The following is a 22,748-nucleotide window of genomic DNA, read 5'->3' as shown; positions in this document are numbered from 1 at the left end:
GACAAACAAATTTCAGTCTTTGTGTAGCTGCAAATACAGTCAACTCTTTATTAAACAAATGTGAACTTTCCATTGGATGGGTTGTCTTCAAAAAGCTTCCAACACTTGGATGATTTTTCCATGCAAATCAGAATGTTTTTCGGGGCGCCTGGGTGGCTCAGTCTTGGGCGTCTGCCTTCAGCTCAGGGCATGGTCCTGGGGTCCTGGGATCAATCCCCGCATCAGGCTCCTCCGCTGGGAGCCTACTTCTCCCTCTCCCACTCCCCCTGCTTGTGTTCCCTCTCTCGCTGCCTGTCTCTTTCTGTCAAATAAATAAATAAAATCTTTTTAAAAAAAAATCACGTTTTTCTGACTTGCTTCTGTCATCATGTAGCATATAATTAGGGAAGTCATATTCATGTTATTATAACAGTCAAAATGAAGCACAGAAAGGAATGCAAATTTTTTAATTAAAATATAAAATATAAAGAGCCTTATAATCATGAATCAAGAGTACATCCCTGGGACCCACTATTACTCTTAATTTTAGAATGAATACAAACTCTGGAGAACTCGTAGACTGATCAGTTGTATTCTATACTATATGTTTAATCTCAAAAGTGTGAATTCATCGCTAATAAATGAAAGTATGTGCATCCCCACAAATACGACTTTCCTAAGTCTTGCACTTCATACTGGCCACCCACACTTACACTACTGTCATTTTCTTCAAGGCAAAAAATGTCAGCGTTCTTAGAGCCCGAGGCTGTAATTCACTAATGCATCAATTGCTGTCATTGTTGTTCTCTGATGTGAACTTTATCTTCCATTACCTGTGAGCATAATCTCACCAAAGTTTGGTCTCAGGGGTCTTATATGTTATGTGGAGAAAACAAGAAAGCCAAACTGAGATTTTTCCAGAAAATAACTTCAAAGGAATGTGTTGTCTCCCTTTCCTAGTCCTCCATTTATAGTTAAATATAATAAAGCATAAGTTCATTTTTATGTCAGTAGCTATAAATCTAAAAATACTTTTCTTCTGTCAGGTTGTTGACTATGTCTCTGGCTGGCCCAGCAGAAACAGACATAGCCGGGCAGCTCCCCGGTGTGGCATTAGGACCCAGTAGGAAGGCCGCGGAGTACGGGGGCAGCCTGGGCGCAGGTGACTGTCCCGGTGGCAGTCCCGGGCTCGCCTCCGACAGGAGTGTTGACTATAGCAGATCCCGGTGTTCCTGCAGAAGTTTAAGCTCTCGCTGTGATTACTCAGAAGACTTTCTCTCTGAATGTTCAGAAACCACTCTCCATAGAAATTATTTAGAGAAGCCTGTGATAAAAGAAAAAAAGGATGAGAAGAAAAAGTACATTTCTAAAATCTCCCAATCTAAAGGTAAGAAGCAACACTTCCCGAGCAAGACCAAGTTTCCGTTTCTAATGACATTGTTATTTAATGCGCTAGAATTTGAAGTCGTCCACATTCCGTTTGCTTGTCCTCCCATATTTCAAATGCGTATGTGTAAGTGAACTTTTATAGAAGGAATTGGGAAATAGAGAAATTAAGAATCATGACAAGGCGGCAGGAAGTTAGGCTGAAATGTGAAGCCTAGCCCTCTTGCCCGACTTACCCTCCTGGAGCCCACTAGTGAGGTCGGTTCCGTTTTTAGTTAACAGGTGGCCTCGTTACAGATACTTGGATCTCACTGGCTTCTTGCCTTTCATCTCAGCTGAAGAACCAAGGTTTGACTTGCCAATGACATGTAAAAACCCGTTTCAACACCCCAGGAAGATGGGCTTCAAGTCCGGTGAGGCAAAGATCATCCTTTGAAATAGGGGTGGTTCCAAAGGCCGTTACTACTGTCATTCCCTCATGGACTGTAAGAGCACAACACCGTCCGTTCCTAACTGTCCCAACTTGAAGGAGCCTTGTGATATCCCTCGTCTCACCCCCTGCCTCCCTGTGCTACTTCTGGGTCATCTAGAACCTTCAGGTCCCCTTCCTCCGAGCTGTCGGTAGGGATTCTTAATCTAAGACCTTTGTCTGTGGGCCGCATGAAAATCTTTGCATTTTTTGTGTCTATTTGCATTTGTGAACTTTTCTAGGGAGAAGGACCCATAAGCTTCTACCAGATTCTCAAAAGGCAAAAAGCCCCTTTTCCAGAGAGGTGGGAGCCTTATACTCATAGGCAAGGACCAGGGTAGGAATGAAAAGTCCAGTTCCTTCCTCTCACGTGGGACTCTGTCAAAAGAAGTCTCTTTGTGGCATTTGGAAGAGAGTATCACAGCGGAACCCGCATTGTGGTTAGGCTCCAAGGTTACAATTTCTTATCCACATTTATAATTTACAAAACTCTGAAAATCAAACATTTTCTATATCTTTGGCACCTAAACTGATTCGGCAACAAAAACCTGATTTGAACTAACATGAGACTGATCTTTCTTTATTTCACTTAGTGTGACTAGTCCTATATTTCACAAAAATGTTCTTCGAAGTGTGTCGTCCCCAACCCTACTGGGAGTACTATGGAAAATACTGTACATGCACCAAATAATAATAATGATGATTCAGAAACAGTCTGGCCCCAAGGTTTTGTGATGGGGATCGTGGCTCTATACGCTACATTTTATATTGACTCTACACCTCGGGGGGCTGTATGAAAGGCAGTTAGCATTTATAGAACTGTTTCTACAGGAACTGCCCTTGGGGTTCTAAGTGACTGATAATCTAACTTTTAAAAATTGTTTCCTCATTTATTCTACAAATATTTATTGAGTGTTTTATGCAAGATACCTGGTCCTAAATTGGGGCACTTCATTAAGAATAGTTCAATCATTAGGCGAAATCTGCCTCATTGTATGAAATGAGAAATTGGAAGAGACCCTGAACTCTAGGAAACAAACTGAGGGTTGATGGAGGGGAGGGAGGTAGGGGGATGGGGTAACTGGGGGGTGGGCATTAAGGAGGGTATGTGATGTAATGAGCACTGGGTGTTAGATGCTCATATAACATATATGTTATATGTTATATGATCACTAAATTCTACCCCTGAAATTAATAATACACTATATATTAACTAAAAAACAAAAAAGAGAAAGAAATTGTAAATTTTGTCATTCTTACATGTGTAGGTTAGTGTAATGAGATACAAAATCATTAAAGACTAAACCCTGTTTCAACTTTCCATACCTTAATTAGTATACAAGTGTGCGCAATGTGTATAGTATGAATTTATTCTGTATCACTCAAACACAAGTGGTATATCGACCTTCTGAAGCAAACAAGTCTGGTTCATCCTCCCCCAAACACCCACTAGGGTAGGCAAAAAATTCAATCTCAGGCGTATTTGGGGGATGGAAGGAGTGTGACCTTACACAGACGAAAACATTGGGGAAGGGCTTCTGGTCCTTCACTCTCATCACTTATGTGCTCCTTGTCCAAGCACATTGATCACTAAGGGGCTGGCACCTCCTGTTTTCAAAGTACCCACGCCCTGTATGCACACCTCATCCCGCGGCCTTGGCCCACCTGCTCCCTGGGCCACAGGGATTAGTGCCAGGCACCCACTCACGCCGACTCTGCCCTCCCATCACTTGAGCACAGCACGAGACAGGGACAGAGAACCCACCACCCCTCATCCTTCTAGTCCCAGGGAAATCCCTCTCTCCTCCAGGTCACACCACTCAAGAGATGTAAAACATTATACGCTGGGAGTCAGGCTTCAGTCATGCTGGACATGGTGTAGGACATGACAGCCCCCACCCACCCCTGTTGTAATCCAGCCCGATCCACACTGCCTGGGTCTGGGGCTCCCCCAGCCAGCGCCAAGGCATTGAAGTGCCTGGCCTTCCAGTAGGTGTCCTAGAGACTGACTTCTGCTTTCCGATTTTCGATGTGCTCAAAAACCTATTCCAAAGTACCCAAATATCCAACCAGAGCCCTTACTAAATCGTTCCCAGTGGGAAAATAAAGACCTCTGGAGGCATAGTTGTAAAGACAGTCCATCAATTATTGATGTGATACAGATGCTATGATCGTTGTCACCCCTGTGTAGTCTGTCATAGTCACGATTGAAATGCCTTACCCCAAAAGCATCCTCAGTTTCTGCTGGCTCACTTCCAGCGCGGGCAGAACCACCTTTCCCACCACCTATACCAAACATGTTAAGCCAAGTCTCAGATGATGTGTCCACACTTGGGCCAATAGCTTAAGGTTAGGACGCCAGTGACATTGGCCACTAAGTGCTTTCTGTCTCCAGGATGAAGACCATGTTTTTTTAGATCCTAGAATCTAGTTTCAGTCTCTCTCAGAATACAGATATGTATGAACACACACATGTGCAGCGTGCACATACACGTACATAAATGTCATACAAGTGCACATACATATGGGACCTGGGTTCCGTCTCCCACTTCCTGGCTGTGCACCCATCAGTAAGTGACTTCACGAAGCATCAGTTTGCTCATCTTTAAAAGGGGATAATAACACAGTGATGTGACATATACATTTGACACACTCAATTCAGTTATGTAAGCTTGGTGCTTCCAAGCTGGGTGTAATATAGTTTAGATACATTTTGTTTAAAACAGACTTCTGAATACAAGCCAACTAACTCCTTCCTTTAGAGCCCAAAGTAACAGGAAAAATGGTCTCTGATGGATTTACTGAGAGTTGGAATATCCATATATTTCCTCTAAGCAGTTCGATGGCTTTCTAGGGGTCTTTTGAATATAGGAGATCTTCATACATAACGCTGGACTGCAAGGTGATGCTCAAACCGCCTTGTAACATATTATCGGAAAGATTATAGCAGACAATCTACATAAAGCATTTAGTTCAATGCTTAACACACGGTAAGCCTTTAGTAAATGTTCTCTATTATTATGGTTTTTAGTGTAGCTTTAATAATAGAAATAAGTATAGGTTTTCCAGTCAAAGAAGACCTGGTTTTCAATCTATTCTGTGGGACTTTGTGGTTCTATAACCTTGGCCAAATGACTCACAGTCTTCAGCTGTTACATAGACTACTGCTGACCTTGAAGGACGTATTCTGCAGACGCAATCACTATCCTGGAGCATGGCCACTCGTGACATGTTCTTTCCCCTTCCAGTTTGCCTGTGTACGTGTGCGGGGTGGGGGCGGGGGAACGCAAACGTGCATATCTGCGTATCTATATGTGTAGGACTAGTAACAAACTGGATTATCTGCTTACACAGGCCAGAAGGAAATCTCAGTTGAAAACAAGCACAGCAGGAATGCACCACTTTTAAATTCCCAAAACACAATGATTACCCAAAGAAGAGATGCCATGACTCACCGCCTACTCTCAGCAAGGCTTCATAAGATTAAAGAGCTAAAAAACGAACTTGGTGATATCCACCGTAGACTGGAAGCCACGGTCATAGAAAACCAATTTTTGAAACACCTTCAGTTTAAGCACTTGAAAGCTCTAGGGAAATACGAGAGCTCACAAAATAATCTACCTCAGATTACGGCAAAACATCAGAACGAAGTCAAAAATTTGAGGCAGCTACTTAGGAAATCCCAGGAAAAGGAAAGAAGTGCGTCCAGGAAACTTCGAGAAGCTGACAGTGAGCTGCTGAGGACTAAAGACGCCTTGCAGGTGCTGCAGAAACTTTCTGAAGACAAAAACCTTGCAGAGAGGGAGGAACTTACTCAAAGATTGTCTGTTCTTACAACAAAAACGGAGGCAAATGACAAAAAAATACAGGTCCGTATTTCAGAGGCCTAGAAATTGTAATGTTCCAAAATGAACGTGGAGGAGGGAGCACGTGCATGACACTTGCCGCTGTGCAGTGAAGCATCGCCAGCTGCTTGGCTCACAGGCCACACCAGTGATGCTGTCTAAGGTGGGGCGGGGGTGGGGGGGTCAGGGGCAGGGGCAGGGGAGATGGTCCTTCTGCGGTCTAGTGAGCTCATTCTGTGGCTGGGCTTGTTGGTCTGGAAATGACCATTCTCTAAGCCTGTTCGTGTGCTGGAAAGGTTGGGTTGGGTGAAACCTTCTAAACTTCTACTTCAAACTGTTTATTAAAAGCCTCCTTCCTTAAAAGCCTGCCCCCTGCATCTCTCCCGCCCCTTTCCTCATATTCCCTGGTCAGCTGACTTCTCAGCACCGCACAGACATTGTTGGTATGTTCCCAACAGAAGTGTTGCCCCGGTCATGCTCCTGGGAACAGAGAGGGGAAGTGAACCAAAATCACTGCCATGAACGCGTTGATCTTCCTGAATGATGCTTGGTCATCAAGGGCTCGGGGACCGCACTGTAAGGGATGATTTGGGAAAACACCCTGATTCTACTGAGAATTCTGCCGATTTCATGTTAGTTCTTGGTCTCTATAGACGAACATAAATTTTAAAAATTGACTGCTTAATGCCTTATTATATGATGGCAAGAGGCCAATTTTTTAATGAATTTGAAATAAAAAGAAAATATCAAGTTCATTTCATCCCCTTTCTTTTATCAGTTGTTTCCTCTTTGGTAAAATCCTCCTTTATTTTCAAAGAGCATTTTCTCCCATAAAATGGGTGTGTGAGCTGCAGAAAATGATAAGCAGCCTCATTTTCAGTCATGTAATTTATATACCAAACGGCTATTATTTCGCTTTTTCCAGGTGATATTGGACCCATCTTAGCACGTGTCCATCAGGGAAAAGTAAATGTATTTCTATCTCATCTACATATTTTTACATAGGCATGTTAAGTAGTTCATGTTTTATATCTGTAACCAAAACCAAAAAGAATTCAAGAACTATTTTCTTACCAGATGAACTTGGTCATATGGGAAACTTTGGTTGGTTGTCAGGCATTTGGTGGTTGGAGAAAACGTTTATGAGCCAAAACATATTTTTTAATGTTAATAGTTTGGGGACTGGGATTTTTAGGGGTTATTTCATCCTTCTAGTTGTTACCATATCGCCCCACTTTTCTTTAATGAGAAAGTATTAATACTATAACTGGGGAAAAAAGAAAGAAAGGGCCTTTTGGCCAAGCCTCTGTCAAAGTCCAGACCAAAGAGGTTTGCAATAAAATTCTCATGCTGGAGAGGATGGAGAGGGGGTGCCCGCACCCCCATGAGCCCTGGATGCGGGTGGCCGCAGGGCTGGCAGAGATCTCCTGGTCTTAGAATTCTTTCCTCCTTGGGGGGTGCGGGGGGCGAGTCCCTGCAGGAGCTTCCAGGGTCAGTGAGCTGAGACTCCGGCCCGCACGGCTGCTCTGCTGCTGGCCAGCCCTCCAGCGGCTGAGGCCCGACAGAGCTCCGGCGTCCACGTGCCACGTTAGCAGCCCCCGCGTTGGCACAGCCACTTGGGTTGGGTTTTAAGGCATAGCATTGATTATATTCATTAATTTTCCAGAAATTTTCAAAAGTTGTTTGTATTTTTTTAATCAAATTCCAGAGTGTGAAAAACATTAGATTCAAAATATATTGATTTTCTAGAGTTGGGATCTGGGGTGTTTTGGCTTTTGTGTTTGTGTGTGTGGTTATATTTAGTTCTAATATATGTCCCCTGCAGCAGCCATGCACTAAAATTGTATTAAAAGTTCACATTTCTCATAAGTGCAATTAGTTCCATTGCAATTGGAGTTGTTTGTTTGTTTGTTTGTTTTTAACAATACTACATTGGTTACAGAATAGTTGAAATATATACTGTTTTCAGAGCTTGGAAAAACAACTGCGGTTGAACAACAGAGCCTTCAATCGGCAGCTGGCCATTGAGACCCGGAAGACGTTAGCAGCTCAAGCCTCTACGAAGACTCTGCAAATGGAAATAAAACGCCTTCAACAAAAACTTAAGGTACTTCTTTTAAAGCAAAATGTAACAAAAGTTGTGAAATTCTGGTTCCCAAAATACCAGAGCTATTCTTTAAATTATTTAACTTCAAGCATCTATTTCTCAAAGTAACTTTTTTTTCCCTACAACCATATGAACAGACAGAGGATCTGAAATTACCGGGGTGAGTTCACAGCCTGGTGAATGTGTGCTGCAACGAGAGAAATTAAATCTCTACGCTATCCATTAGCAAAACTTCCTGTTAACATCTCATTCCATCACATGAATGAATATGAGTGTGTTTTGTTATCTTTTTAATGGAACCCAAACTAAGTTTTTAAAATTTTAAAATTACCTTACATCCTTAAAATATTTTGAGTAATTTTAGTGACCCACAAATTTATTTTAAAGTCTCCCTTGGAAATGTTTGCAAAACTGTCTTTAAAGTGTGCTTTAGGGGCGCCTGGGTGGCGCAGTCCTTTGTGCGGCGCACTCAGTTTTAACTTAGGTCATGATCTCAGGAAAATGAGCGGTGGCGTCTGCTCGAGATTCTCTCTCTCCCTCTGCCCCTTCCCCACTCGCACTCTAAATAAATTAATTAATTAAATCTTTTAAAAAGAAAAAAATAAACTGTGCTTTAAAGATGAGAATTAGGGCACCTGGGTGGTTCAGTTGGTTAAGCGTTTGCTTTTGGCTCAGGTCATGGTCTCAGGGTCCTGGGATCAAGTCCCACATCAGGCTCTCTGCTCAATGGGGAGTCTGCTTCTCCCTCTCACTCTCTCTCAAATAAATAAATAAAATTTTTTACATATTAATCTCAATGTTTTGGACCTTGTTTGGAATCTGATTCAAGCAAACTTTTTAAAAAAATTATAGAACACTTGGAAAAATGTGAAACAAACTGAATATTTGATATCACGGGATTATTACTGATTTTTTTTTGGTAGGTGAGATGTTGATTTTTTGTGGTTAGGTTTTAAAAGGGATGCCTTGTCTGCTATAGATACACAGGGAAAGGCTTACATATTAAATTATATGATGTCTAGGATTTGCTTCAAAATAATTCCCAGACAGGGAATGGATCAGAGATCAGAGAGGGTGGTGTGTAGAGAGAAACAGACAGGGCATGAGTTGTTCATTAGTGAATCTGGTTCATTGGTTCATAGAGATTCACTGTACTATTTTCTCTACTTTTACATATTTTTTATATTTTTATAATAAAATCCTTTCAAAGGGAAAAATAAGAAAAATCACATATTTATGCATAAAAAAGAGTTGGAATAGATTAAGAAGATGGGCTAAATGCATGTTTTTCATCCCTTCCTGCACCAACCCCATGGAAATGACAGAAAACGTATTTTTAAAACAATAACCCATAACCCCAGAAAGGATACCACAATTGTACCAGAACTGCCAAAGAATTTCTGGAAGATAAAAGGATCAAAAACAATTTTTTGGATTGATGGAGAAACCAGACACAAATAATCACAACCTAAATCACATTGCAGAAAAATTGCTGGTGAGGTACCAGGAACGGGGAGGGAAACCCCACGCTCAGACTCAGCACAGTGACCAGCAGGAGCAGAGCCTTGGGGCAGCCGTCTCCGCATTTGGTTGAAGCCGAGGCCCGCAGACTTGGCCACACCTTCATCATCTGGGGAGCCTTGAAAACTCCATTGGCCCGGCCACACCCACACCTGCGAAATCAGAATCGTGGGGGGGGGGGGGGGACACCACGCATCAGGAGACCAGCTGCTGTCACGAGAGGCGGGGACCTTATACCACATTCACCAGCAGATAAACGGGGATTCTGTTTTGGGCTGAGAAGGACATTGTTCACTCTGGCCTCAACTGTTGGGGATGATAGACCATATCTAACTGCGCTCCCTTCAGAACCCCCGCGGGAGGAATCAGTAAAGGACCGAAAGAAAGTAGACACACAAAAGCAAGGAGCTGGGGGCAAGTCATCGGCAAACAGCAGAGATTTGGGTACATTTACTGAAGACAGAAAGTGGGTGGAAGCATTTATGGGGGTGACACAGAGCAGAAGCCACAGCAAGAGGTGCTGGGGAAGCATTTGTCCAGCGGAGGACAGGAGGGAAAGCACCTGAGCTCGTGGGATTGCATCACCAGGCTCACCTGCCCGGTCTGTCAATGGCACTCACAGCACCCGAGTCCAGCATCTTCCATCAGGCAGGAAGTTCCTGAATGAATTGCTTGAGAAGAAACAGGGCACCTAGGGTAAAATGCTGACATTCCCGGTAAAGCCCTTCAAAGAGTACATTCTGGAATACGGGAATGACTCAGCCCAGAGTGAAACCTGACAGTTAGCAAGTCCCATTGATTTACCCAGAGCCAGCCTGCCTTCCTGTTCCGGTAAGAAGCCTACTAAGGAAATACATTTCTATATAAAACAAATAGGTAGGTAAATAAAATAATCCAGCCCCTCATTCTTAAATATGCTCAAGCAACCACATCTGTGAAGAAAACCAGCATCATAAAGAAAGTGCAGGAATAGCAAGCAGAACAGCTCACCCTGTAGGTTCAGTTTAATATCCGGGATAGAAGATACCATGCCCATAAAATAAGAATATTATGAACATGGAAAAAATCAGAAAACAGTAAGTAAAAACTCAAAGAAGATTCCAGCATACAAAATTCAGTAGAAGAGCTAGAAGATAAGGAAAATCCATGGACACTGAAGAAATCTCCCCAAAACAAAGAGCCAGAAGACAGATGAAAAATACATGAAGGAAAATAAGACATGCAAAGAATGTGTTGTACGAAGTAATTTAAAACAATCCGCTGGGTCTTTTCCCATCAGTCAGTCATTACACCCATGGCCTATCACCGATAGTTTCTTCCTGCATTCAGCGTATACTCCTACCTTCTTTCCAGCCCTGTTTCATCTGGAAAAATGAGATTGCCTTTTATGCTTCATGGTCATCCCTAGTACTGACCCAAGGAGAAAAGGAATAGAAACCTTAAGGATGTTTTAGTGCCCTGACTGCTCCAGTCACTGTGGCTGCATAACATATTACTTCACAACTTTCAGTGGCTTAAGAAATGAGAATATTATTTTTGTTCACGAATCCACAATGTGGGCAGGGCTTGCTGGAAAGAGCTCATCTCTGCCACTCTTGACATCACCTAAGGTGGTCCAAAGACTGGGGGCTGGAGTTCTCTGAAGTCTCATTCATATGTCTGCAGTTGGTGCCAACTGACGGCTGAGATCATAACTGGAGCATTGGCCAGACCACCCTCATGTGGTGTGGGCTTCCGCACAACATGGCGGCGAGGTTCCAACGAGAAAAGTGGAGAGATACAGACAGAAAGAGAACCAGTCACACGGCGTCTCTTCTGCCTCATTCCCTTTGTCAAGGCAGCACAAGAGGGGGAGCAGTGGATTTTCGATGGGGAGTCACAAGTTCTGGGAGAGCATGGGACCAGAAATGGGACCAGAAAGATTGCTGAAGCCATTTTAGGAAAATGCAGTCTGCCATATTAACATAAATCATTAATACCTGAATTTGGGACTGGTCTTAACTAGCCAAGCCCCCCGGACCTGGCTGGTGTCTGCTGAATATGGCTGGTGAAATTCACAGCCTCTTCTCAGTAGGTCAGATCTTGGTGATCTTCACTTGTCTGTTGGTGCCAATGCCTTGAGATCCATCTGTCATCTGATCTGAGTCTGTGCTGTGGGATCACCTGGGTCAGTAACCTGGAGGACTGGGGAGCACGTTCCCCTCTGTGGGGTCCCTCTCCCTGTGCAAGTGAGGGAAGCGCTACCTTTGGCCCTTTGCCTGGACATTGCCTTTAGCCTTTTCCACTTACTACTTGGCAATGCCATGTTACTGTCACTCCACGCTGGCCTGGGCACTTGACAAAGGGGTTTGAATTCCGAGGGCCACGCCAAGGCCTCCTGTGCTGAGAGTTTCCCAAACCTCAGAGTTGTTTCTTCACCCCCTTAATATCTCTGAGGGGCGCAGGGAGACCAGAACTCCATCCGATCTCTCTTGCTCTCTCTCCCTCCCCCCTTCTCTGCCCCCGCCCTTCCCCGGGCCTCTTCCTCCAGGCTTTCCTGAATAATCACACAGAGGGAGGAAACCCTTCACTCAGACACTCCTTTTGACTGCGGTTTTGGCTAAAACTTGGTGGTCTTAAGTCTAACAGGCTTGCCTCTTGATGCATGTGTAAGAGGAGTGTTTGCTGCTTAACGAAACCTTTTTTTTTTCCCCTCAACAAGCCAGGATTTCATGGCTTTTGTTTTGCCAAGACTTTAAAAAGTCAGTACTTTGTCGGGTGGGGCCTGGGTGGCTCAGTCGGTTGAGTGTCCGCCTCCTGTTTGGCTCTGGTTGTGATCTCAGGGTCACGAACACAGAGTCGGCTTGGGATTCTCTCTCCCTCTGCCCCTCCTACTTGTGCTCAAGCTCGCTCGCTCGCTCTCTCAAATAAATAAATAAATCTTGAAAAAATAAAAATAATAAAATAACAAGTCAATACTGAGATTCAAAGCCGAACCATGATGCCTTTGTTCTAGGCTTTGCGCACCCTGCACTCACTGAATGCAATCGTGTCTAGTAGAACTTCCTGCGGTGGTGGGAATGTTCTGCGCGCCCCAGCCAGCAGCGTGCTCCCGAGTCTCGGGCAGCTACCGAGCACTGGAAGTAGGGGTAACGTGACGGAGGACTGACGTGTTCATTTCATTTCAATTAGTTCAGATCACAACGTGGCTAGTGGCTATATTGGACCATTGGAGAAAAAGCCAGTAAACTTCACGGCACAGACCCAGGGGAGAGGAAAACTACAGTGAGAGACGCTGGCCCAAAAAGCCCTGGACAATACTGTCCCCGGCACAAAAGTCTGCTGCTCTGTTAAAAAGCACTTTTTGGTGTCGGGAATGGTATATAAGGATATGACCTGTTTCTGTTTCTGCTAGCATCTATAGACTGTATTCAAAGAATACTGAGCCCACTGAAATTGCTTTATAGAAGAAATCGAGGCTGATAAGAGCAAACATTTATAGAAAAATTGGTATTGTGGTTCTCTTTAGGAGAAGGATCGAGAGCTTGAAATTAGAAACATCTATACTAGTCGGATACTTAAAAATTTACATGACAAAGAAGATTATCCAAAAGGTACCTTTTAATTATTTTTGCTCAGTCTATTTTTAAGTATGTAGTCGTATTTTTCTACTTTATATCAAGCAAATAATGGATATTTTAAAAATCATTGTACTAGGCATTGAAACATTTTGTGATTCTAGAAGGATAATGAGCTGTGGGATCTGGTCGAAACAGCAGGAGGGCATAGACAAGCTCTCCTGCCCTCCCGGCCTCTAAACCAAGTCCTGCGCGTGCTCACTGCAGGCAGAGCGGGAGCCCCACTTCCCAGCTGGGAGCAAAATCTCCGCCAGCTAGTGAACTTTCTACATACAGCTCTTAGCCAGTCTGTGGGTTTTTAAAATCATCATTATTTAGGTACAATTTGCCTCAATAAAATGCACCCATTTTAAGTGTGCATTTCAGTGGGTTTTGACAAAAGCTGATATGCCTGTGACCAGCACCCCAGTGAGGACAGAACCTCCCCTTCCTCAGGGGCACCCCTCACAACCCCCTGCCATCAGGAGTCCCTGGCACTGGCCTCAGGCAACCGCTGATTTCCCTTGTCAGGGCAGCTTCCTTCGCCCGTTCTAGAATTTCCTGTGAGTGGACTCATACAGCAGTGCTCGTCCGTGTCTGGCCCCATGCCTTTGAGATTCGCGCATGCTGCCGCCGCCATCATTCGTTTGTCCCTTTTCGTTGCTGAGTGGTATTTTTCCTTCAAGACAGGCCATCCTTACCCACCCCCCGCAAGATCTGCCAGCGTCAGGCATTCCTCAGAAGACGTACAATAGGAACACTCACCCCTGGTTTGGTAGAAAAAGCCACTACGTGCTTATTATTTTGTTGTTATTGCTTTTTGTCATTGTCGTTGTTGTTGTTTTAAATTCAATTAATTCACATATAATGTATTATTATTTCAGGGGTAGAGTTCAGTGATTCATCAGTCGCATATAATACCCAGTGCTCATTATATCAAGTGCCCTCCTTAATGCCCATCCCCCAGTTACCCCAGCCCCCCAGTCCCTCCCCTCCAGCAACCCTCAGTTTGTTTCCTATGATTAAGAGTCTCATGATTTGTCTCCCTCTCTGATTTCATCTTGTTTTATTTTCCCCTCCCTTCCCCTATGATCCTGTCTTATTTCTTAAATTCCACATATGAGTGAGATATGGTAATTGTCTTTCTCTGACTGACTTATTTTGCTTAGCAGAATATCCTCTAGTTCCATCCAAATCATTGCAAATGGCAAGATTTCATTTTTTTGATGGCTGAGTAGTATTCCATTGTGTATATATGAACCACATCTTCTTTATCTATTCATCTGTCGATGGACGTCTGGGCTCTTTCCATAGTTTGGCTATTGTGGCTATTGCTGCTATAAACATTGGGGTGCAGGTACCCTTCAGATCACTACATTTCTATCTTCAGGGTAAATACCCAGTAATGCAACTGCTGGGTCATAGGGTAGCTCTAGTTTCAACTTTTTGAGGAACCTCCATACCGTTCTCCAGAGTGGCTGCACCAGCTTGCGTTCCCACCAACAGTGCAGGAGAGCTCCCCTTTCTCCACATTCTTGCCAACTTCTGTCATTTCCTGGCTTAATTTTAACCATTCTGACTAGGGTGAGATAGCATCTCATTGTGGTTTCGATTTGTATCTCCCTCATGCCGAGCGATGTGGAGCATTTTTTTCATGTGTCTGTTGGCCATTTGAATGTCTTCTTTGAAGAAATGTCTGTTCATGTCTTCTGCCCATTTCTTGACTGGATTATTTGTTCTTTGGGTGTTGAGTTTGGTAAGTTCTTTGTAGATTTTGGATACTAGTCCTTTCTCTGATAAGACATTCGCAAATATTTTCTCCCATTCTGTCAGTTGTCTTTTGGTTTTGTCGACTGTTTCCTTTACTGTGCAAGAGTTTTTTATCTTGATGAAATCCTGATAGTTCGTTTTTGCCTTTGTTTCCCTTGCCTTTGGAGACGTGTCTAGTAAGAAGTTGCTGCGGCTGAGGTCGAAGAGGGTGCTTCCTTTGTTCTCCTCTAGGATTTTGATGGATTCCTGTCTCACATTTAGGTCTTTCATCCATTTTGAGTTTATCGTTGTGCATGGTGTAAGGAAATGGTCCAGTTTCATTCTTCTGCATGTGGCTGTCCAACTTTCCCAACACCACTTGTTGAAGAGACTGTCTTTTTTCCATTGGATATTCTTTCCTGCTTTGTCGACGATTAGTTGACCATAGAGTTGAGGGTCCATTTCTGGGTTCTCCATTCTGTTCTATTGATCTACGTGTCTGTTTTTGTGCCAGGACCATCCTGTCTTGGTGATTACAGCTTTGTAATAGAGCTTGAAGTCCGGCATTGTGATGCCCCCAGCTCTGGTTTTCTTTTTCAACATTCCTTTGGCTATTCGGGGTCTTTTCTTGTTCCACACAAATTTTGGGATTATTTGTTCCAGCTCTGTGAAAAAAAAAAATTGATGGTATTTTGGTAGGGATAGCATTGAACGTGTAGATTGCTCTAGGTAGCTTAGACATTTTAACATTTGTCCTTCCAACCCATGAGCGTGGAACATTTTTCCATTTCTTTGTGGTCTTCCTCAGTTTCTTTCATGAGTGTTCTATAGTTTTCTGAGTACAGATCCTTTGCCTCTTTGGTTTGGTTTATTTCTAGGTATCTTATGGGCTTTGGCGCACTTAATGATCAACTCCTTAATTTCTCTTTCTTCTGTCTCATTGCTAGTGTATAGAAATGCAACTGGTTTCTGGGCATTGATTTTCTATCCTGTCACGTTGCTGAATTCCTGTAGGAGCTCTAGCAATTGGGGGGGGAGCCTTTTATAGAGTATTGTGTCATCTGTCTACCCGCTTACTTTTAAAGGCAACAACCTCAAATTTCCTTGCCTTCCTTTGCTTCTGCTTTGTAAGTAGCAGAGATGATCATAGCAACCATGGGGTCACTTAAATGCGATCACACTTTGAGAAAAGTATAGATTTAGTGGCGGGCTCCAGCATGGATTATCATTCTAACATTGGTAACGCTGCGGCTCGCTGCCTCACGCGCGGGTGCCCTCCCACAGCAGCGCCCACCTAGCCTAAAGCCTCCTCGCTCTGGAGTCTAACACTGTGACACCCACAACCTTTGTGGCCCAAACTAAGACAAATCGGGTGAACTGGCAGGGAAAGGGGAACTGGCGGATGTTAACCATATATTGGGGAAAAAGTTTTAACTGGACACTTTGTCTTACCCTACAAACTTCAGTGTTATTTCATATCTAAAATCGGTTGCTTCCACATGTAAAATGTCTCTCACATAGAATGTACCTGTTCTGTAGTTTCTTCAACAAAATCTGTACAAGCAGACAGAAGCTTTTCGTTGACGAGTATGAAACACCAGGAAACCCAAAAGTCGGAAGCCACTCCGTCTGTGACGGCTCAGGTACGACAGACTGGAACCCCTGCAGTGTCTGAAGATGTCTTTACAGGTAGCGCGTGAACAGTCTCGTAGGCTCCACGGAAGTATCTGTATTCATTGAATAAAATGCAATTTAAAATGATCTGTACCCAAAAAAATGTGGTTATGCTACTTTTCTAAATTATAGGGTGAAAGGACAACCAGAAACATTGGTCCTAAAGAAAAATCAGCGGCAATAACCCGTGCTATTCCTCACTGTGGCAGCGAACTTCCAAACCAGGAGGATTCCAAGAGAAAACACGAAGGTAATTTTAACCACTTGTAAAAGTTTCCTTTACTCTTACTTGATTTAAGTTGTGAATTATTCTGTGTGTATGTGTGTGTGTGTGTGAGTGTGTGTAAAAGTACACATAAGGGGCGCCTGGGTGGCTCAGTTGATTAAGCCTCCGACTCTTGATTTTGGTTCAGGTCATGATCCCAGGGTTCTGGGATAGAGCCCGGCATCAGGCTCCCCAGAGGGAGCAGGGAGCCTGCATCTCCCTCTCTCTGCAGCTCACCCAGCTTGTGCTCTCTCTTTCTCTCTCTGTCAAATAAATAAATAAAATCTTTATTAAAATAAATAAAAGTATACATAAAACACACATACACAATGTAAAGAATTATCAGGAAATGAACACCTGTGTAGCCACTGCCCTTCTTGAGAACTAGGACCTTAGCGCGCCGCGGAACACCTGTGGGCACTGCCCAACCACACCCCTGCGCCCCCGGCCGCCAGAAATCACCACCAGCTTCCGTTTTATGCCCGTCACTCCCTTCTTGGTCCTCACAACGTGTGTCCTTCAACAATACGTTCCGTTTTGACACACTGATTAGCGAAGCCAAGCCGAGCTGAGTAAAGGGCAGCATCCCCTCTAAGGGAGGCTTGGAAGGAAACTCCCAGGAAAAGATGCAGACTGGCTTCAGCTTCCCCGATGTCCAAGGGTCGGGTCTGGGGTGAGGTCGTGCGTCCCCCTGGGAGGCAGAGACCCATCAGAGCCTTGGCACCCAGGCCGGGACAGAGCGGCTCGGAAGGAATGCGCTGCCCGGAATCTCCCGTCCTGAGACCACCAGCCTCGGCTCCCGCGCTGGGCAGCAGGTCCAAGCAGAGCGCGTCTGTCCCCGGCCCGGCGGCAGCGCGTGGCGACCAGGGCAGCACCTTCACCAGGCCGCGGGCGGGACAGGCCGAGGTCGCGCGGTGCCCGGGAGATCGGCCGAGCGGGGGTCTGGGTGGCGTCAGCCCGCAGTGCCGCAGGCCCCGGACCGGTCCCCTCTACCCCGCGGCGCGGCGCCCCCCCCCCACCCCCGCAGGCTCCTGCGACGCCGTCCTCTGCGAAGTCTCCTGGTTCTGAGCCCTGCCCCCTCCTGCCCCGTAAACGCTGTCCTGCCCTGAGAGCACATCGCGCCTGGCTGCTGGAGAACCGGCGCAGGCCACGTCAGTGTGGGTGCTTCCATCTGGAAACGGCGTTATGCGACCCTCACCCTTGATTAATAATTGGCTAGAAATTCAAGGGTGGAGATCATTGACCTTCAGAATTTTATTATTTTTTAAAGATTTTGTTTCTTTAGACAGAGAGAGTGGGCACATGCAAGTGGGGTAGGGGCAGAGGGAGGGAGAAAAATCTCAAGCTGACTCCCCGCTGAGTGCGGAGCCCGACCCGGGGCTTGATCCCTCGAACTGGGATCATGACCTGAGCGGAAATCAAGAATCCAAGGCTTCACCAGCTGAGCCACTAGGCTCAGAATTTTAAAGCCGATGCCCTGTTGCTTCCATGTTCAACTACTGCCGAAGGAAATGTGTCTGAGTGCCCCCGGCTGGCAAACACAACCGCTGTGGCCAGTCACCCAGGGTCGGGGGTCCCGCGCTCCCTCGGCGGAGTGGGCTGGCTTCCGGAGAGGCGTGGAGGGCCCACACCCTCCCTGTGATGACACAGCCTTGGCGGAGCTCGCTGGACGCCTCCGAGTCTGGTGCAGTGTGGCGGAAGCTGACAACGCCACTTTCGGTTCCTTCTGGGGTCACTGGTCTGTTTTCCGCGGAGATGTCGGGCCGTGTTGGTAATTCACATTGTCCTGAAAAGCTTATTCACTCCCTTGACAAATACTCTTGGAGCATACAGTGTGTCCGGTGCGGCTCTGGGCACTGGGGATGCAGCAGTGAAGACGAGCTGTCCTGCCCTCGCGCGCTCTGTTCCCGCGTGGAACGACAAACGCTGCGTAAAACAAGTAAGGCAGGCGGCGTGTCTGAGGGCGGTGGTGCTGCAAAGAACGACCCGGAGAAGAGGGCAGGGCAGGGCAGCCACGACTGGGCTGAGGGGAAGGAGCGACCTGTGCGGACACCTAGAAGGGCATTCCGGGCGAAGACTGCGGGGCCCAGAGGGACTGCGCAAGGGGCACTGGGCGGCGGATGGGGCGAGTCCTGCTGCGGGACAGCTCGGTGAGCATGGTGCGGACTCGGGCCTTCTCTCTGAGGGCGATGGGGAGCCATGAAGGGCTTGGAGTTCGGGAAGGACCCCATCTGCCTCCCCAGGCGGCAGTGCAGGAAAGCCAGAGCAGCCCACTGCCCTACCGCAGGCAGGAAAGGTGACTCACACAGGTGATGGAACAGTGGAGGTGGGAAATGAGCAATTTCGCCCAAGTTGTCAAATGTTCACATTTGCATCCAGTATCGTGGGGCACAACAGGAAGTTATTTAGAATTAACTAGTCTACTGGCTTTGCTCACCATTAATTGTTAAAACAACTGCTCTTGCCAGAATTCTTTTTTTATTTTCCTGGATTAAAATGAATAGTCTTATTTCAGAATGTATTCCGTGAGAAAATCTTCCAACCCTGTGCTCACGTGACATTGCCCCCGTCCCGTCACAAAGGAGCAGCCGTCAGGTTTGTAAGTGGTCAGGGCACAGGTCATCAGTGCATGTTTTCCTCAGGGGTGCATGTCTGTCTGCCTCGGAAGGGGGGAGGCTGAGGGCAGGGCTCGCTGCGTGCCTGGGTAAGGAACAGGAAAGGCAAGCTCACCTTCAAGTGACTTTTTCATTTGACAACGTACTGCGAACCTCTCTCCCGTGGGTTCATGAGTACCCACCCCGTTCTTTGTAGCAGCTGCCCAGAACCCCACGGCCTGAGCGTGCCACCTCTTTCCCTGGGACCCTGACACACATTTGGGATGCTGCCTTGTTACTAAACCACGCTGCAGTACACATCCCTATACGTATCTTTGTGTATTTCTATAGAGTTTGGTTCTAGAAGTGCAGTTGTTGGATCTAAGAATATGTTCACTTAAAAAATCATGCTAGGTACAGGGGCGCCTGGATGGCACTCAGCTGAGCATCTGACTCTTGGTCTCCGTTCAGGTCATGATCTCAGGGGCATGAGATCGAGCGCCGGGTCAGGTTCCACGCTCAGCGGGGAGTCAGCTTGAGATTCTCTCTCTCCCTCTGCCCCTCCTCTCCACCCCCCATGCATACATGCATGCTCTCGCTCTAAAAAAAAAAGAAAAAAATTTAAAAAAATTTTGATAGCGCAAATTGCCGTCCAAAAAAAGCTGTACCAATGGACACACCCACCAATGGGGAACAGAAGTTCATATATATATATATATATATATATTTTTTTTTTTTTTTTGACAGACAGCCAGTGAGAGAGGGAACACAAGCAAGGGGAGTGGGAGAGGAAGAAGCAGGCTCCTGGCAGAGCAGGAGCCCGATGTGGGGCTTGATCCCAGGGACCTGGGATCCCGCCCTGAGCCAAAGGCAGATGCTTAATCACTGAGCCACCCAGGTGCCCCAGAAGTTCCAATACTCTAACCAAATCTGGAAAATAGTTGCCCATTTGGATGGGGAAATATTCTCATTGTTTTAACTGGTGTTCCATCGACAGTAGTGATGAACACCCACTAGGAACTGCTTAGCAAATGTTAGCTATTCTTTCATGAATATGTTTCTTTTGGTTTCGTAATTCTTCCTTGGCATGTTCTAGAAAGTAGCACATTTCCAGCTTGTTACCAGCCCCTTCCCTGTACGCCAGTGTTGGACGCATGTGCTCACGTGCCTGGGAGATGTCAGTCCGTGCACTCAGCACGCCTTCTTGAGATAGAAATCCGTTCATCTCAAAGATCACTAAATAGACTATTTTCCGAATACAGATTTATCAGAGGAAGAGGAACATTTGGAAGTACAACCACCTCTGGAGAATACTGGAAGAAAGAGAGAGACAAAGGAAGATCAAGAAAAGAAAGCCACTTCAGTGAAAGAAGAACTACCACCAAAAAGAATTCAAGTGACTCATCCTGAAAGGGAGGGGAAGCAGGAAGACGACGCAGGGAAAGAAAAGTTCAAAAGAAGTCTCCAGATAAATGACACGGAGGAGATGCCCGATAAAAATGCCGCTGCAAATATCAAGATACCCTTCAGACAGAGGAAGCATTACTCGTTCACAGAAGCGATCGAGAACCTGCACCACGGGCTTCCTGCCTCGGGAGGGCCGGTCAGCGCCGGTGTGACGAGAGGCGGTGCGGCCACCAGCAAGCCTCGCGGGAACGCGGAAGGACTGAAGCCAGAACATTCTGTGAGTGGGTATGAACCCTCTTTCGGCAAGTCTTCCCGAACAAAAGCAAAAGATACTTTCAGAGATAAGAAGAGCAGTCTAATGGAAGAGCTCTTCGGGTCGGGCCACGTCTTTAAGCACGACCGGACCAGGCCTGCGGCTCAGCGGGCCCAGCCGACTCCCGAAAGTAAGACGCACCGTCGAGCGCCCAGTCAGGCCTCCGCCAGCAACGCCCTCGGGGACTCTAACGGAACTGTGGTAAATTCCATTAAGTCACCTTCACCTGCAGAAGGAAAAAGAAAAATAATTATTTAAATATAGCCAATATCCTAATACATTCTGATACGATATTCTCGTTCTTATGTGCCTTTAATCTTATAATGTTCGTGTGTGTGTGTGTGTGTGTGTGTGCTGACTTTGGATAATTAAGGTTTTATTATAACTCAATTTTAAAAATCCATTGTGTATTAGCCAATGACATTTCAAATATAAAGTTATATCTTTTTTTCCTATAACTGAAACATGTCCATTCTGTTTTGGAAGACTGATTTATTCCACGACTTTAATATTCTGTGTGACTCCAAGGCTCCTAAGTCTCAGTCAGTCAAGACACACACATCTCATATATGTAGGAATGTTCGCAGCAATCAAATTGTGTTTTAACTAAAACACATGGAAGCAGCTTTGAAAGAGACGACTCTATTTAAAAAAAAAAAAAAAGAAGAAGCCCAGTGATTACCAAGTGTGGTTTTATGAAAGTGATTTTTGAGAGTTCTCCAATTCAGCTAAACAGCCTCTGTGAGGACACTCTCCTCACGTGCGCCTGAGACTCGCTATGTTTATTTCTGTTACCTATCTGCACCTTGTCCTTTTTTCCTGTTGGGCTTGTTGAACGAGAGCACATGGGCGTAAGGGTGTCCCACCGGCGAGCCGCTCCTGGCCCAACAGCTCCGTTACACTGAGGGCATCTCGGGTCGGGACTAGGCAGGGGCCGCACTCCCAGCACGGATCAGTTTACTTACCTTCATTTATTTTTTATTTTTTTTTTTTAAAGATTTTATTTATTTATTTGACAGAGATAGAGACAGCCAGTGAGAGAGGGAACACAAGCAGGGGGAGTGGGAGAGGAAGAAGCAGGCTCCCAGCGGAGGAGCCCGATGTGGGGCTCGATCCCAGAACGCCGGGATCACGCCCTGAGCCGAAGGCAAACGCTTAACCGCTGTGTCACCCAGGCGCCCCCATTTATTTTTAACGGCAAGTTATTTAGGATGTAGACCATGCTATTTCCAAAGAGGTTTATGGATTAGGGTGTAACATTAACACTTCAAAAAACTGAGAATAGTGAAATAAAACTTTTAAAAGAAAGTGAAAACCATGGTGGGAAAACAATTGTATTTAAAACCAAGGATGAGATAAATACTGCAACTGCCGTAAGCTTTGATCTTTGATCGGAATGGAGAAGGAAGCGGGGGAGGGAGGAGAGTTAGACGTCCCATAGGCTTCTAAAGGGAGATACGCAAATGCCCATCGAATGACATAAATGCCTAGCCCTAAATTTTGAAGAAATTTCCTAAAAGGATTCTTAGAAATGATACATGTAATAATACTCCAGTGTTACAACATCTACTTGCTTTATGGAAGGTTTAGGATTTTTCAAGGGCTCTTTTCTTATGCCTACCCACAACAAAAGCATAAATCATAACATGAGTTAAGGGTCCGACTCTTGATCTCAGCTCAGGTCTTGATTTCAGGGTTGTGAGTTCAAGCCCCATGTTGGGCTCCACACTGGGCATGGAGCCTCCTTAAAAAAAGAGAGAGAGAGAGAGAGATCTAGACTGGTAGTACCCCCAGGGCAGTAGAAATGCAAATCGTCCTTGACCCAGGCCTCAAGAAATTCCCA

General features: G+C 45.5%; 1 protein-coding gene across 1 annotated transcript; it reads left to right on the top strand.

Moving 5' to 3' along the window:
- The first annotated feature begins 1,570 nt into the window (after positions 1-1,570).
- On the top strand, positions 1,571-21,363 carry LCA5L (lebercilin LCA5 like). Its single transcript, XM_057306788.1, has 7 exons — positions 1,571-1,778; positions 5,189-5,703; positions 7,649-7,786; positions 12,816-12,900; positions 16,192-16,295; positions 16,459-16,576; positions 20,448-21,363. The coding sequence occupies exons 1-7, from the start codon at positions 1,727-1,729 to the stop codon at positions 21,161-21,163; spliced, it is 1,728 nt and encodes a 575-aa protein (XP_057162771.1). The 5' UTR covers positions 1,571-1,726; the 3' UTR covers positions 21,164-21,363.
- Positions 21,364-22,748: the final 1,385 nt, after the last annotated feature.

This window comes from Ursus arctos, unplaced genomic scaffold, assembly GCF_023065955.2.
Source record: "Ursus arctos isolate Adak ecotype North America unplaced genomic scaffold, UrsArc2.0 scaffold_4, whole genome shotgun sequence".
Taxonomy (NCBI): Eukaryota; Metazoa; Chordata; class Mammalia; order Carnivora; family Ursidae; genus Ursus; species Ursus arctos.
Note: the sequence above shows the minus strand (reverse complement) of the source record. Positions and strands in the feature narration are given on the sequence as shown.